At 41.5% G+C, this 14,657-nt stretch overlaps 1 protein-coding gene across 1 annotated transcript in view; it reads left to right on the top strand.

The window, feature by feature from the left end:
• Window positions 1-2,859: 2,859 nt before the first annotated feature.
• The window catches only part of tsc22d3 (TSC22 domain family, member 3), a 36,591-nt gene continuing 24,793 nt past the window's right edge, over window positions 2,860-14,657 (top strand). Inside the window, exon 1 of the mRNA XM_020045964.3 lies at window positions 2,860-3,811. Within this exon, the coding sequence (XP_019901523.1) occupies window positions 3,459-3,811 (353 nt within the window). The 5' untranslated portion in view covers window positions 2,860-3,458. The remainder of the gene's footprint in view (window positions 3,812-14,657) is intronic.

Below are 14,657 nucleotides of genomic sequence, written 5' to 3'. Positions count from 1 at the left end.
TGTTAATGTATATCAAACTATTTTATGATCCTGTCACCACAGAATATCATTTTGCACATATTGTATATAGGTAGAGCCACGTGAAAGCTATAACTGGGTGTGACTGACAGAAGATTCTACACATTGTATCCAATGTTTTACAAATTTTATTCACATTTCTGATTTATCTTGTTAATTGTAATTCTGGTCTTCCAACCTGGATTTATTGAAAACTTTTAGGAAAGCTACTAGAACCTTCTGATGTGTTACTGAGCTCTCATCTGAAAATGTTATTTGGTATAAATAGCAGAATACAATATACAAATAGAGATGCCAGGAGTATCATAACTTAGTCGACATGTTTTCATTATGGTGTCACCTCAGTATGTTGGGTAATAGGGAAAATTGTTAGAAGCTCTCTGTTGTGTGATGGGGACCCAAGGGGTTGGTAGCAACTGAACTGGAACATAGACAGTCATTATTACAGCAGGCTAAATGACCCACTTACAGTAGGTGTCAGACCTCTGTCCACATAAACACAATAACACACACTGGGGCCGTCTTTTTGATGGGCTACTATAGGTAACACACACTAATGCACCCCTACAGTAGAGGATTTTGTATGGTTCTGGGGCTGTCTCTTTGATGGTTTACTCTGAGGAGATACTCTTGCATGCATGGCCCTCTATTGTAACAGTATGCAGAGCCACAAATAACTTTCTTCTGGCACACTGCAGCCAGACTAGTGTGATCAAGGTCCATGTGAACAAAGACAGTAAAACCTAAAAAGATCTGTTTCCACAACATTTGTTCAGCACGGTATCACAAGATTTTGTGAAATAGACACAAATTGCTAATTAGACATTTGAGACAGGCCTTTTTTCCAATTACATATGTGATTGGTTGACTCGGAGCTCGCCTTACGAACTCTAACCTTAACCATTGCCTAACCTTAATCCTTACCCAATATTTATAACATTTTCATCTTTTAAGGCATATCATATACACATATTTTGACTTAAAAAAAAATGTGTGCGCAAACACACAAAAAATCCACTTTCCATGAGAATGTCACACATTTCTAATAAGCAATTTTTTTATTTTACAAAAAATTAGTTTTAAGTTCAGTCGGTACTGGTATGGCTAGGATTTAGGGGCTTATGACAGTTAGGGTCAGGATTAGATTTAGGTTTAAGGGATGGGAAAATAGGGAATACTTGTTATGGTTAACACATGCCAGAGGTGAACAGCAAGGGTCTGTGGAACTGACCTGCTTACCCAACCTCAGTCTGCAGCTTGGACTGTCTCCTGCCAAGCTTTCGGTTCTAACTCAGGGTCATTTCCTGAGGTAGCGTAAAGCAGGAGGTATCCTGCGTTAGCGACTAAGAGACAAGGAAGGAAACTGTGATGTTATACGAGCACAGTGAGGTCTGTTATAGGAAGGGACCTTAGTTAATCATGGGAGAAACTAGCGGTCGTGGCTGAACTCCTGGGAACACTGGCCCAGTGCATGAGGATTCAGCTGTCTCGGATAGACGGCTTCCCTGATCTCCATCCAATTGCTCAACTATATATACCAATCATGCACTGACGTTCGCTTGATTTGTTTGTTCCTCTGTTACACTACTACTTCATCAACACACTATGAAGCACATGCTTCAATGTCTTTGCACCAGTAGAGGGCAGTGTCTCTTTAATTTCACTCATCAGCTTTTATCGAAATATGAAACAATAGCAGAATGTCCCAAATGTCACTACATAGAACACTACTTTTGACCAGGAGCCACATATGTGGTGCCCTATATAGGGAAATAGGTGAGCTTTGGGAGGCCTCCATTGGTTCCACAATGCCCAAGGTCATCATCACACACTCAATCAAGCAATAAGCACTCATTTTCTCTGCTAAATTGATCCCACTGAGCACAATGCAATATGACATTACTGCCTTCATTAAGTCGGGATAACTTCTCTTTGTTCCATTCAGTTCTCAGTGTAAAAGCTGACGTGTGTCCTTACATAATCAGAATCAGGAAATAATTGAATGACTCAGAAGAAATAATTTAATGTAACTTAATCACACTCTGACTGGAAACATTTCCTTAATTACATTTAGTCAATGTCTATCTATTTCCTTACTAAAACCAACTTGAGTTGTACATTGTGAGTTAATTTCAAATCGTACAAATATAGTTGCATTGAGTTTTTTTTAGCTGTTGTGAAACTCTTTCTTGAGAAAAGAACACTCTCAATCTGTGAGAACATCTTACACAACCCACCCTGTGAAGCCAGATATAGGGATGAACAATAAACACACAGTGGACAAACTGATATGATTGCAAACAGTAATGTTTGCAGTCTGGACTTGAACAGACAAGAAATGGATTGAGTAAAAAAAATGAGTGCCCTGTTCCATAATTTTAGAAAAGTAGGGAAATTGACATGTACAAATAAAAAGATAACCTTTTTTTCCATCAGTGTGATTTTTATATAATTTGATATCATGTTGTAAAAAGGCAGTATATATATATATATATACATTCAAAAACGTATTTAATTGTGCTTCGAATTTAAATGCAGGATCAGTAGCTTGTAGAAGGTTGTGAGAATGGTACATGCTTCAACCCTATCATGTGTACTGACCATGGAGACAGAGGAAACAGAGGGAGTCAACCCCTTCCTTTATTTCAGTGGGCAACAGCAGCTCTGTGTTCAACCCCCTAGCCCCCCCTCCCCCATAGAACAGCGAACATTGCCAAATACATGCGCTGTACTGCAGCATGCTTCCGACGCTGCCTCCTCACCCCTACGAATTGTGATGCCGAGCCTTGGAAGACGGAAAACAGAACGGAGAGGGGGAGAGTCATTTACCAATGAAAAGGGTTTCCCCACCTCCCTCCCGCCTTACCTCCCTCCCTCTGTACCTCGCTCTGTCTCCCAGCATGCATACAGAGGGGAGGGAGAAAGTATAGGGCAGAAGAAGAAAAAAAAGTGATAAGCAGCTTCTGGTTTAGCTTCTAAACACATTCCTGCTGAATCAGGGTGTGTGTCGCGCTGAGCAGACACGGCACAGCATTCACTCGATCTCTCTCTCTCTCTCTCCCCTGCATAGCACACAGACGCCGGCGTGCGACTCGCCGCAGAACCAAACAAAGCCGTTCCTACGTGGTTGAAGGGTAAAAACTCGGTGTAGCGCGCAACAGACGCTCCGCTATAAGCGAAGAGGAGGGACACTTGACCGGCCGGCAATCCAGAACCCAGAGCACCTGGAGGGGGTCCCACCTCCGCTCACGTCCGCTGGGAAACACACCCTCGCTCCTGACAGCTCACACACAACAACAAGGAGAGGCCTGACGGGACGAGGGGAGCTTCACCCCACCTCTCCCTCCCTCTCTCTCCATCTCTGTGTCGGCAGCGGTGGAGGTCCACTCGCATCTGTCCATCCCTCAGCTCCGGTCTCGCAAAGGTGTACCGCTGCAGTCATGTCAGAGGGGGAGGAGTGCCGCTCTCCCATCGGCCTGGACTGCTGCTCCTGCTGCCTGGACCTGGCCAACTGCGACGACCTGGCCGCCGGTGGGGTCCAGTCCCGGGGCCGACAAGGCCACGGCGCCCCACTGATAGGAAGCCCCAGCCCCACGTCCGTCAACAACTTCCGCCAGTTCCGGGAGCAGCTGACGTTCCAGAACCAGAACCTGAACACGGACAAGCTGAGCAACATGATGAGGCAGGACTCCCTGGAGTCGGTTGTCAGGGACCCCTGCTACCTGCTCAACGAGGGCATCTGCAACAGCAACATCGACCAGACCATGCTGTCCATACTGCTGTTCTTCCACAGGTACACAGTGTGCATAGCGGCTACGCCTGCTGTAGTATCCACGTCGCGATGTCGCACGTCAAGCTAACGTTGTGAACAAAGTCTGTCTTAGGGGGTCGGGGGCCAACCGAAGATCGTCATGTCATTCATAGGATGTTGTGAGTTTTAGCAGTCGTACGGATGGCCAATGCGTGACACCACTACACAGAGTTGTTTTTTCCCGAGTTCCTGCCCGGTAATGCAAAAAAAAAATGAAAGAACGTTAGATACCAATAAAAAAAATGTCAGCATTATGTGTTTTTTTTAAATAGAACATAGTATCAGTATGAATATGAAGTGCTGCAGTACTAATTAGAGTATTGACACAAACATGCGTGTGCGTGTTTGGACGTCTTGTTTGCGTGGGTGAGTGTATGCGTGCCTAGGTGAGCAGGTGGTCAGACCTCATATCAACTTAATGTTGTTATGTCATTATTAGGAGGTTAAATTAAACCAAAAATGATGATTCAATTCTTAGGAGGTTAAGTTGAACCTCGTGTTTTACATTATTCTTAGGTAAGTTACGTTGAACTTAATGTTTTATATAGTTCTTAGTAGGGTAAATATAACCTAATGATATGTCATTCTTTGGAGATTAAGTTGCTGAAATGTAACATAATTCCACCTGAAAAAACTTTCTCTTCACATTAGCTTGCTCAACATTTTGGTGTGATTATTATTGTGCAGTACTGTACCATTGAATCGTTGTTTTGACTTCTTGTTATATTGTACTTAGAGTAGTTATACAACCACGCGTTGCCCTGACACCACACAGACTACTGTGTAAGTCAGGTGTAATTATGAGTAATTACAATACTTGTTAGGCTGAACATGCAGTAATGGGACACTGTAACCGAGCAGTTGTCAGTGTTCCTCCTACTCAAAATAAATCAGTTATGTCATCCTTAGCTTGCGTTTCCTCCTTTCTGCTGTACTTGAACAGTATAACTTTCTGATGTCCTTTTCCAATGTTTGTCAGGAATTAATGCAATGCCTGACATCATCACAAATATGCCATAGATAAACACCACAAAACGCCAATTTGGTCCTTTAAAAATGAACATGCTCTGAGTTCTTCTCTGAAGAATCTACTAAAAAGTAGACGTCCAATACCCGCGGTTTCTACGCTGTTAAAGAAAGAAGAACGTATTTACAATCAATGAAAACACAGCTTCAATAAAAATGAACCCTTAACTGTACTGCCAAGTGTTCCCACTGAGTGGAAGTCACATGACTTCATGCGCTTACCGTTGGTGGCTATGTATGGATATGGACAAATACTGTAGCTGTTTAAGGGAAAGCAAGGAAATGCCCCTCAAACAAGTTGGCATAATAATAATCATTTATATTTTCCTTCAGTAATCAATCCCAACATGATATTGGGTTAGTTTAAAGCTCTACACTTTGAATATGTCCCTAATGTGGAAGAAAAGATAATTACAAGAACATTATATTTCAATCAAAACAACTCTCCTCCTTCCCTGCTCCATGGATAATGATACTTTCTTAATCTTTCGGTTTTGTTGACAAACAGAAAGCGAAAGATTTTTGTGGTAGTGAAAATATATTTAGACAATTAAATGATAATTGGGAGACCGGGGTTTAAACTTGTCTCTTGGACTAGCCCAGGGTTATCAAAGTGTGCAGTGCAGTTGGCTGCCTGTAAGCTCAAACAAGGTAGAAGGCCGGAGATTCTTCCAGCGCATAAGGATTCATTTTTAGACATCCTGGTCAAGCTCGCAGCATGATAAGCATATCTTGACATCGACTGTCCCAAGTCCGCTGTGACTTGCTGTGATTAAGCAGGACCTTACGAATACATTTTTGAGCAACATTTAAAAAAAGGTAGAGACTGGCAGATTAGCACGAACTGTGAAAGACCATCATTCAGCAATAACTGCAGTTACATTATGGATATTTTCTGAAAGTGCGATGCAAAAGTTATGAACATTTAATTACATTTACCAAATTTATTGGGAAATGTATCAAATGCATTTGATGAAATATGGAAACAAAGTGGAACTGCATTGAAAGTGGCTTAGGGGTGGTCATAAAAAAATAGGAAAATCATCCCTTTTTGCAATGTATAAGTAATATAGATATGTCTTGAAAACATATGGTATATGGTTATGGTTATTTCATTATGTGTGCAGAAGAAGGTTATATATATAAAAAAAACTTCTTACGGACGGATTTGTTGTCATAATTGAAGACATATTGTCATACTGGATGATTCCTAATTACTTCGGGATAGGGGGGTTAGAAGAATTATTACAATCTACAGTAATTGTAAACTGTGCCTAAGAACAGCCATTAGGGGTGGTGAATTGGCCATATACCACACCCCCACTTTATTGCTTAAATGTACCACTCCTAGAACTCTCCAGTCACAAAATTGTAAACATCAATAGCACAGTTCAAATAATAATAATAATTATTATTTAAATACATTAAAACTCCATAGCTTCAACAACCATCATTCTTGTGCTTCTCATTAGGAAAGGAATAACTACTATTGGTACGTGAAATGTACGAATTCCAAGTGACGTATTTGTTTTCAGAGCAGTAAAATGTTAGCTAAGATTGTGAGGTAGACATTATGTTGCCTGCTATCAGCAATGTTTTTTTTTTTTACTTCTATAGAACTGGAAGCATTTAGTATATCAGCAAAGGAGAGATATGGCTTGAACAAAATCAGATAAAAGTAAGAGTCATATTATATTTAACAGATTAACGAGTAATAAAAGGCCTTGTTTTTGTTGCTAAGGCCTATAGACAAAGATGAGACCAATGCAGAGTGTTCCATTTTGCCTGAGCAGGTACACCCTTCAATGTAAATAATTCTTTGTTTATGCATTTACATAATTTTGCCATTAATATACAAGGTTAGTTGCAAACTCATTCTCATTTACAGCAAAGACCTGCGTGAAATTGTTATGCCCCAATGTAGTAATATTTAACTGAGCCATATCTAAAAAAAAAATATCGTAATAAGAAACACTTATAGCTGTACTTATTATAGCTGCAGTAATACTAAATTGATAGTGATTCATTGATAGGGCTGTATACAAAAGCACAATGCAAAACATCCATTGGTCACCACAAACCAGGTCTGCTTCTCTTGTGAAAAGGAAAAGTTGTACCCTCTCTCTCTTTCTCTTCTCAAGCTCATAGATGAACACTGGCAGAAAGTGGCCAAGTGAAACAAACAGCTCCGGAAAATTATATAGACCACTGTACCTTTTTCCTTCCTTTCCAAAAAAGTCGAAAAGGAAGGTTTTCAGTGAGAAGCAGTGGTCTCTTAAAATTAAGAGACCACTGCAAATTGATTGCTTCTATTCCTCACTCAAAATTTTCCTTTTCAACTTTTTTGGAAAGGAAAGAAAAAGGTGCAGTGGTTTCTTAATATTTTCCGGAGCTGTATTTCCTGGTTGCTAAAGTTCTACACAGTACACGTAATGTCTGTACAAGTGAGAAAGCAAGCACTGAATAGAGTAGGTAATCATTCTGCCCTCTTAATCACTTTTTATAATTCTAAAATAACCCCAAAATATAGTTTTTGCATCTTTTGGGAGCTGGTTTCTCACACATGCATGTGAACCTTACTAACACTTAGTTTGAATGCAAACTGTTTTTGCTGTAATTCAGCTAACTTTCACAAGGTGGGAGCACATTTTGGATCCTCTTTAAAAATAAAAAAATTGGTCAACGAAGGGTCATTAAAAACATTAGAATTGTTATCTTGCCAGACAACAGACAATTTGTGTGAAGTCAAAAGTAGCTTTATGGTTGCAAAGAAATTAAGAGTTTTCTAGAAACTGAGTTAAAGTTTAACTTGCATATTATCATCTTGGATGCCACATCACTGTGGCATTGACTGTATTGCCTATATTTATCTCTTGAGTCAGATAGACTCACAGATATGGATAAGAGGATATTGAATAATGTGGAATATCCTATTGACCTATTGACCCATGTTTAACATAAAATCACTCAGCAATGTTGATTTCAATCAATGTGAATCTGGAGCATAAAGAAATAGCCAGAGTGTGTGTCTGTGTGTGTATGCATGCAAGTGCGTTTGTGCTATTTCCAAATGGAACAAACTGTGCTCTGTTTATTTATGATAGGGAGGGTGTGTCCAGAAAATCGGAAAACAGCGTAACAGGGGGTCAGAAAACTATCGGCCAAATACAGCCATGCTAAAGTTAAGACAATGTGATCCCTCAAATGGGTTCCTTACTTTCATTGATACAGACAATGAATATTTTATCATATTGTGAACATTAAAACAATAAAAACCCTCATGTCTATACTTTCATAGTTCTATTTGTTAATGATGCTCTATGCAGAACATCTGTCTGCAGACAGAACACTTCAGTTGGCCCACTACCTAGCTCCTTATCTATAGACCAATCACAGACAACAACAGACCAATCACAGACAGTTAGATAACAATCTATGCTTTGGAACGGGGACACCTTTGCCTTTGCGCACATTGACCAGATCTCCTCTTGATGCCAACTCAACTGTTTAAATGACAGAAAACGTTTTGTTCTCAAACTCCTTCCCTCCCCTTTGCATTAATACTTTTTTCACCTTTTATCTGTGATCTAGTTTCTTACCTAGAGATTAAACACGCCTTAAGACGGGTTAGGTTTCAACTGCACAAGCATTTTGGTTGCACGCACACAGACAGATTGACACTGATGCAGAATGTGTTAAAAATAAGAAACGCAATTGCGTAAACCCTAATCACAGTGCGTTGTGCTACTTTTGAACTACAGCCCTACTGGCACCAATAAGAATAAGAGTGCATGGTATAGGAAATAGTGTGCCATTTGTGCTGCAGCCTCAATGTGTGTGAAGGGGCAATGGGCAGTGGCTGCCCGGTTACGTAAACACTTGGGAGAGTCATGGGAGGCTGCGGGCTTTCTGGATCAGAGGCTTTACTTTGCTTTCCTTTGAACGTGGTTTTGACAAAACAGATCTGTGATTCAACAGGATGAATGCGAGGAAATAGTTGGCTTCGAGGAGCTCTGACAGCAGCCTCTGAAAGCACTTGGCTTTAGAGGAAGGGACACCAGTTCCACCTCTCACATTGTTACAGGGCTAGCACTCGCTGGTACCCATTTGACATGGCTCCATTAAACGTTGACCATCTATTAGGCCCAGGACTTTATACTTAGACATGCAGTACCCCTCAACTTTTGAAACACATCCATTTCCAGAATGGCAAATGGTGTCCTTTTGACTGTTATTGTCATTCTATGTATGTGGCACTGGGGGCTAATCCTTAGCTCATTGAAACTAGCTTCCAATGCCTAGAGAGTGTTACTAAGATATCACTATTAGCCTAGCCAGCCCATCATATCAAAGATGTTAAGGAGAGTGTCTGCCAATACAGAACTGGTATCAGCTGTTAGCTACTTGAAAGAAAGACTAAATAGATATAGCATAGCACCCTGCATTTCACTGCTGTCCTGCCTCTGGAGCTAAGTCGAGTTGGTCCTGGTCAGTCTCTACATTGGAGACCAGATGCTGCTGGAAGTGAAGTTTGAGGGGCAGTCTTTACTCTAATTAAAATAAATAAAATTGTCACATTAGCAAGAAACCTCTTGGGGAACTCACACCCACAACAGTCTAGTCAGTGGGTTACATCTACATGCTCTTCAAACAGTTAATAATGTGCTCCTCCTTTCACTAAGGGCAGGATTCAATCCTGCGGCTGGTTATGGGCATCACAGCTTTTAAAGACAATTTACGTTCACCATGATTGATGCGTTTGCCATGATCGATCTGTGGGAATGCAGAAACATTGTCTTTGTAACAGTTGCAATGCCTACCGATGATTAGATTGAACCCCTGCCTTAGAGTAGAACACAGCCAGCAGTTCCAGGTACAGTACATCCATGAGGACAGATCATTTGCATAGCTGTGTCAGATTTTATGCAGAAAAAACTGTCAACTCAAACATGGTAGCCTGACAAAATGTATTAGGTATGGTATAATTGTAGCACAGGGCTTCTAAAACAAATTGTAGTATGTGATCTAAAACTGTCGCAGATGTACAGGAAGACATCATGCTCTCTGAAGGACAACCAATATATTTAGGCCATGGTTGGAGATCCACCTCTTCTTTGCTCTTCTGTGCATTCATTTGTTCATTTATACGTTCTAAGTGGCTTCTCGCATCCTTGTCCTCCCCTGACATTTCTTATGTGTCTGCTGCTGAAGCCTCCCCGTCACATCCCTTCCTCTGCTCACCATTAGAGCAAGATAGTGTGCCTTAAGTCTCCTCCTCATAGTGTGTCTGAACAGCAGTCATGAAACTCCTGCAGCTTTTTATAGGCTACAACGTTCTCTCTCTGTTTTGACTTAAGACATCTCAGTAGTCAAGAGCTGGTCCACAGACATTGCATCTGGGCAAAACAAGTTGCTTTCTAACCGCCCACAGAGCTCCATTTGTTGCGTAACCTAATCTTTAACCATCTTGTAGCCTGATTTGTGGAAAAAGAAACACAATTGTGACTGCTTGTCTGCACGATCACGCACGTGGGCTATTAAAGGATTTGATAGACAGCACATGACTGAAATGTGCTGGAGTTCTCGCGTGTTTTGGACATGATGCCCGAATAGATAAGTAAAACAAACTCTGTCTTTGTACAACGTGTGAAGTGCGTAAAGTCCTAGACTACAGCAGAAAAACGTCCGATCATCACCAGGGACTGCTGGAGCTACATCACAAAACCATGCAAATGAATAGAACATTCTGGATCTATGGCCTGGAGAAATAAATATCTTAATGTGCAGCCTTTTGGAAATATTTAATATTAAAGGTGAAAGGCTGATATCAAATATGCCCTAAGGAACTAAACACAACGCATCATTTTAAGAACCGTAGGGCAGGACAAGTTCTCCACTGGGCTTCATTTTTTCATCCTAGACCATGCTTAATCCATGTATGTGAAACTATGTTTGGTTGGATCGTTCTCTCTCGGTCCAGGACCATATCAGCCACCTCTAAATTATTTAGCTAACAAAGCATCCTACAACAGTCATTGTGATCTTTACACTCTCGTAAACTAGCCCTCTCTGACACAAGGGCAGACTCATTAATAGAACAATGGGCTCTGGTAGAAACCTCACACTGCTCATCCCTAAAGTCAACACCTCCCAATGTCTGGAATTATTTGCAAAAGACTTTCATGACCCTTTACTTGTTCCAAATCAAACTGTATGAGCTGCATTCTGATCCCTGCACCTCCTAGGCACCAAACCCAACTGTATTTATGTCACCTCAAACAGTGAGCGACTTTGCACCATTGTCATCATTGTAAAAGGGAATTGGTTCTAAGATGGAATTAGTTCTCAATCGGCTAACAAGGTTAAATACGACTAAAACTTCTGAAAATGTATAACCAATGCAATGTACAAACGGTAAAACTGTACATAGTGTACGTAGCGTAGGCCTGCCCAACTGGCCTCGTTCTTGTCGACAATAAACAGTCGACATCACTTGATGTAGACAAAAGATCAGCGTGAGCCAAGAAACCTCGCCACAGACAGAGGACCAACTGAAGAGGCCGAAGTGATGACGTGCAGGAGTTTTCCTTGAAAGAAAAGAACTTCAGTGTATGGCTGAAGGCAGGCAGCATCAAAACAGTCTCATTTCCAACAACGGAGACGTGGACAGTTATATAACACTGGGCCCTGGGTTGTCAGGGGGTGGGGGTGGGGCCAGTGGGGATGGAGGACAAAGGGACCAAAAGAAAAGAGTGAGGAGAAACAAGGAGAGGGATTAGGAAGGAGAAAGCGAGGGGGAAGGAAGTCATATGCCAAGTCAGGGGTCCCAACTCAAAGAAAAGGAAGGATTACGAGAAAGAAAGAGAGAAAAAAAAAGAGAGAAAAAAGGGATGCCCCAGGCTACAGCAGGATCATGTTTTGAATCAGTCAAAAGAATACAGCTGAGAACAAAAAAACATTTAGTGAACAATCAAAGACAACATGGAGATAGCGCTGCTCAGAACAGGCTTACTATTCAGACACACTATAAGCCCTATTCCCTAAGAAATAATAAACCCCAGGATGCATAAAGAAGTGCAGCACACTATGCAACTGAGTGAGATTTGAGAGATTGTGATTTGGGACACGGGCGTTTAATAGGTGAATGGGTTGAGTCCATCATAGGAATGACACTGATGGGCTGAGCGGAGACTTGATAAAACTTCACACTCATGGCAATTTAATTGACTCGCTGATTCACAGAGTTGTTGTGACTGTGTGAATGGGCTCCCGTCTGGCTAGCAGTGTCGCTGTTCTAGAAGGGATCGCGCTGTGCGTGAGTGCTGGTGGCTTTGTTTGTGAGACTCTGTGTGAGTTCAGGGCATCACCAGGTTATCACCTGTAAATGGTTATTGTCCAACCTGAACGCTGCGTCTCTCAGTGGGGGAGTCTCCCTTGGTCTCCCTTTCCATGATACATCCAGGTCCTGCTTTAAAAAAAAAGTCCTATTATGTCAGATACTCCATTTTGGACAGTGTCTCAGCTCTGCAACTTTGGTCGATGTTCTGCTGCCCCATGACTCTAGATTTTCATCATTTAAATTGGGATTTGGAGCACGGTGACATTTATTTTCGCATGTTAAACCCCTACAGTTTTCTTTTTGTCAAGGCCATTGTGTGGGAGACCACACATTGTGAGACAAGGGGGAAGAAAAACCCAAACATGAAAGAACGTTATTAACCAGTCCCCATGCTTTTGGAATAAACCATCAGTACTGACAAACTATACATCACTTATTTTTACTGGTTCTGTTTTAGTTCCTTGAACATTTTCTGTTCTGTTCCAGTTTTGTTCCTTGGACTGGTTTCAACCCCCTGCTTTTCTACCATGGCACAGCCAGGACCTGTTCAAAACCCCTAACACACTGAGTCAGTGGCGCCATCACCAGAGGCACTAACAACAAAGATACGATTCATTATTTATCCACTTATGCAGAGATCCACTCATGAACTCACAGGCAGATGGACAGGGATGGATAAAGACTCACACGCAAACGTGTGGAAACTAATTCAAGTTGTGCATGTTCCTGCAGTCAACGGTCCATCTAAAAACAAGTGTCTTCCTTGGCGTGTGTTTCTCCTAGCAAACACCCTGGGCTTGTTCGACCGTTGGATAACAAGTACTGGAACGAGCAGATCCTGCTGATGGAAATGACTGATTTGCTGACCTAATCAGTCTACTGTCCACAAGGAGATAAGCCTAATCATTTAAGACAGCTAAAGCTCCAAGGGTCACTGTTATAAATTGCCTACTGACAATTTTGAATAAATAATCGGTCTATATTTACTTGTAATCCAGAAAATTGATCTTACCATGTCCACCTGGTGAATAAGCTTTCGTTTTAATCTAACAATGACAAACTTGCTGCCGAAAGCGCATATATTTTTTCTTGACAGCAAGTCTTGAAAGACTTGACCCATCTTAGCTTATTTACTAGCAGTTATTTTCTAACTAGTAACTAAAAAATGTTCTGTTCAGGAACAAGGCAGTTAACCTGAATTGAGTATAATTACATATATACTCAGACTACTGTAGTATGACTATTCGGCAATTTTACTAAAATGGTCCTACCCATTGTTAATTACCTGTTCCCAAGAAGCACAAGTACAAAGCTAACACCCCCAAATTCAATATTAATTGACATTGGCTGCCAGTGTTAAAACATCAAAATCATATGAATTAGCCAAACAGAAGTAGTATAAAAAGACAATAAAACATGTATTTGCCCAATGTTGCCAGCCAACCATTAAAATCCATTACTTATCATGATACGTCTGCCTATTGCTGCAGCTCCTGTCATTTAGTCAGGGGTGGATTTGAAGTGTGTTATGCAAGACTCAGTCTGCTAAATGACTAAAATGTAGATGTAAAATGTTAAGTGATGATAAATAGACTGATTTGTGTATGAGTGTGCCTGAGGGTGAAGAGGTGGAGTGGTCCATAATAGCTGGCAGAGGTGCTGGCCACGCGAGCCACTTTTATCTACTTGGACTCAGCCTGGGTCTGGCTGCCAGTGCAGATAATGGAACAGTTTGTCAACGCTGTCTGCCTTTTATCAGCAATATCCAGTCATGCTTTAGTACCTGGATATTTAGGGCTAAAAAGTAATGAAAATTTGAGACTTGAATCGTATTAGGGTTGAGCCGTGAATAGATCTAACACCAGCACGGTTCCAGTCTAACCACTGACTTTCCCTCAGCGATATGAAGCTGAGTCTCTGACTGAAATGTCGACCAATTACACAATGTGCAGAGTTCATTTGGAGGTCTATTTGTTCTCTTCCTTAATGGTCATACAATACACCCAGACAACTGTTCCCTGTGTAGAGCTGAAAAACAGGTTTGGGCCCGTCTTTCTATCTTGCCATCGGTGCTCAGCTTCCCCTGCTGGGATTCACCTCCTGGAGGTCAGCTGTTTTACTCCGGGCCCAACAGAACCGGGCCAGGGCCTGTATCAGAACCGGGCCAGGGCCTGTATCAGAACCGGGCCAGGGCCTGTATCAGAACCGGGCCAGGGCCTGTATCAGAACTGGGCCAGGGCCCACATTCATAAATCATCAGTGCTGATACAGCATTTATTTATTTTTGATTATAATCAATGAGATCATTTAGACAGGGCGTACTCGATCACAGATTAGCTTTGCTAGTCTAACTTTTTGATAACATGCCCCGAAGCATTTTGTTCTGCTCAGGAACAATGAAACAGGTTCCCAGGCTTGTGGCATCAGTCATTTTGGTGTTGTCACTGTCCTCTACTGGGAAAA

Source organism: Esox lucius, chromosome 4, assembly GCF_011004845.1.
Source record: "Esox lucius isolate fEsoLuc1 chromosome 4, fEsoLuc1.pri, whole genome shotgun sequence".
NCBI classification, from domain to species: domain Eukaryota; kingdom Metazoa; phylum Chordata; class Actinopteri; order Esociformes; family Esocidae; genus Esox; species Esox lucius.
Note: the sequence above shows the minus strand (reverse complement) of the source record. Positions and strands in the feature narration are given on the sequence as shown.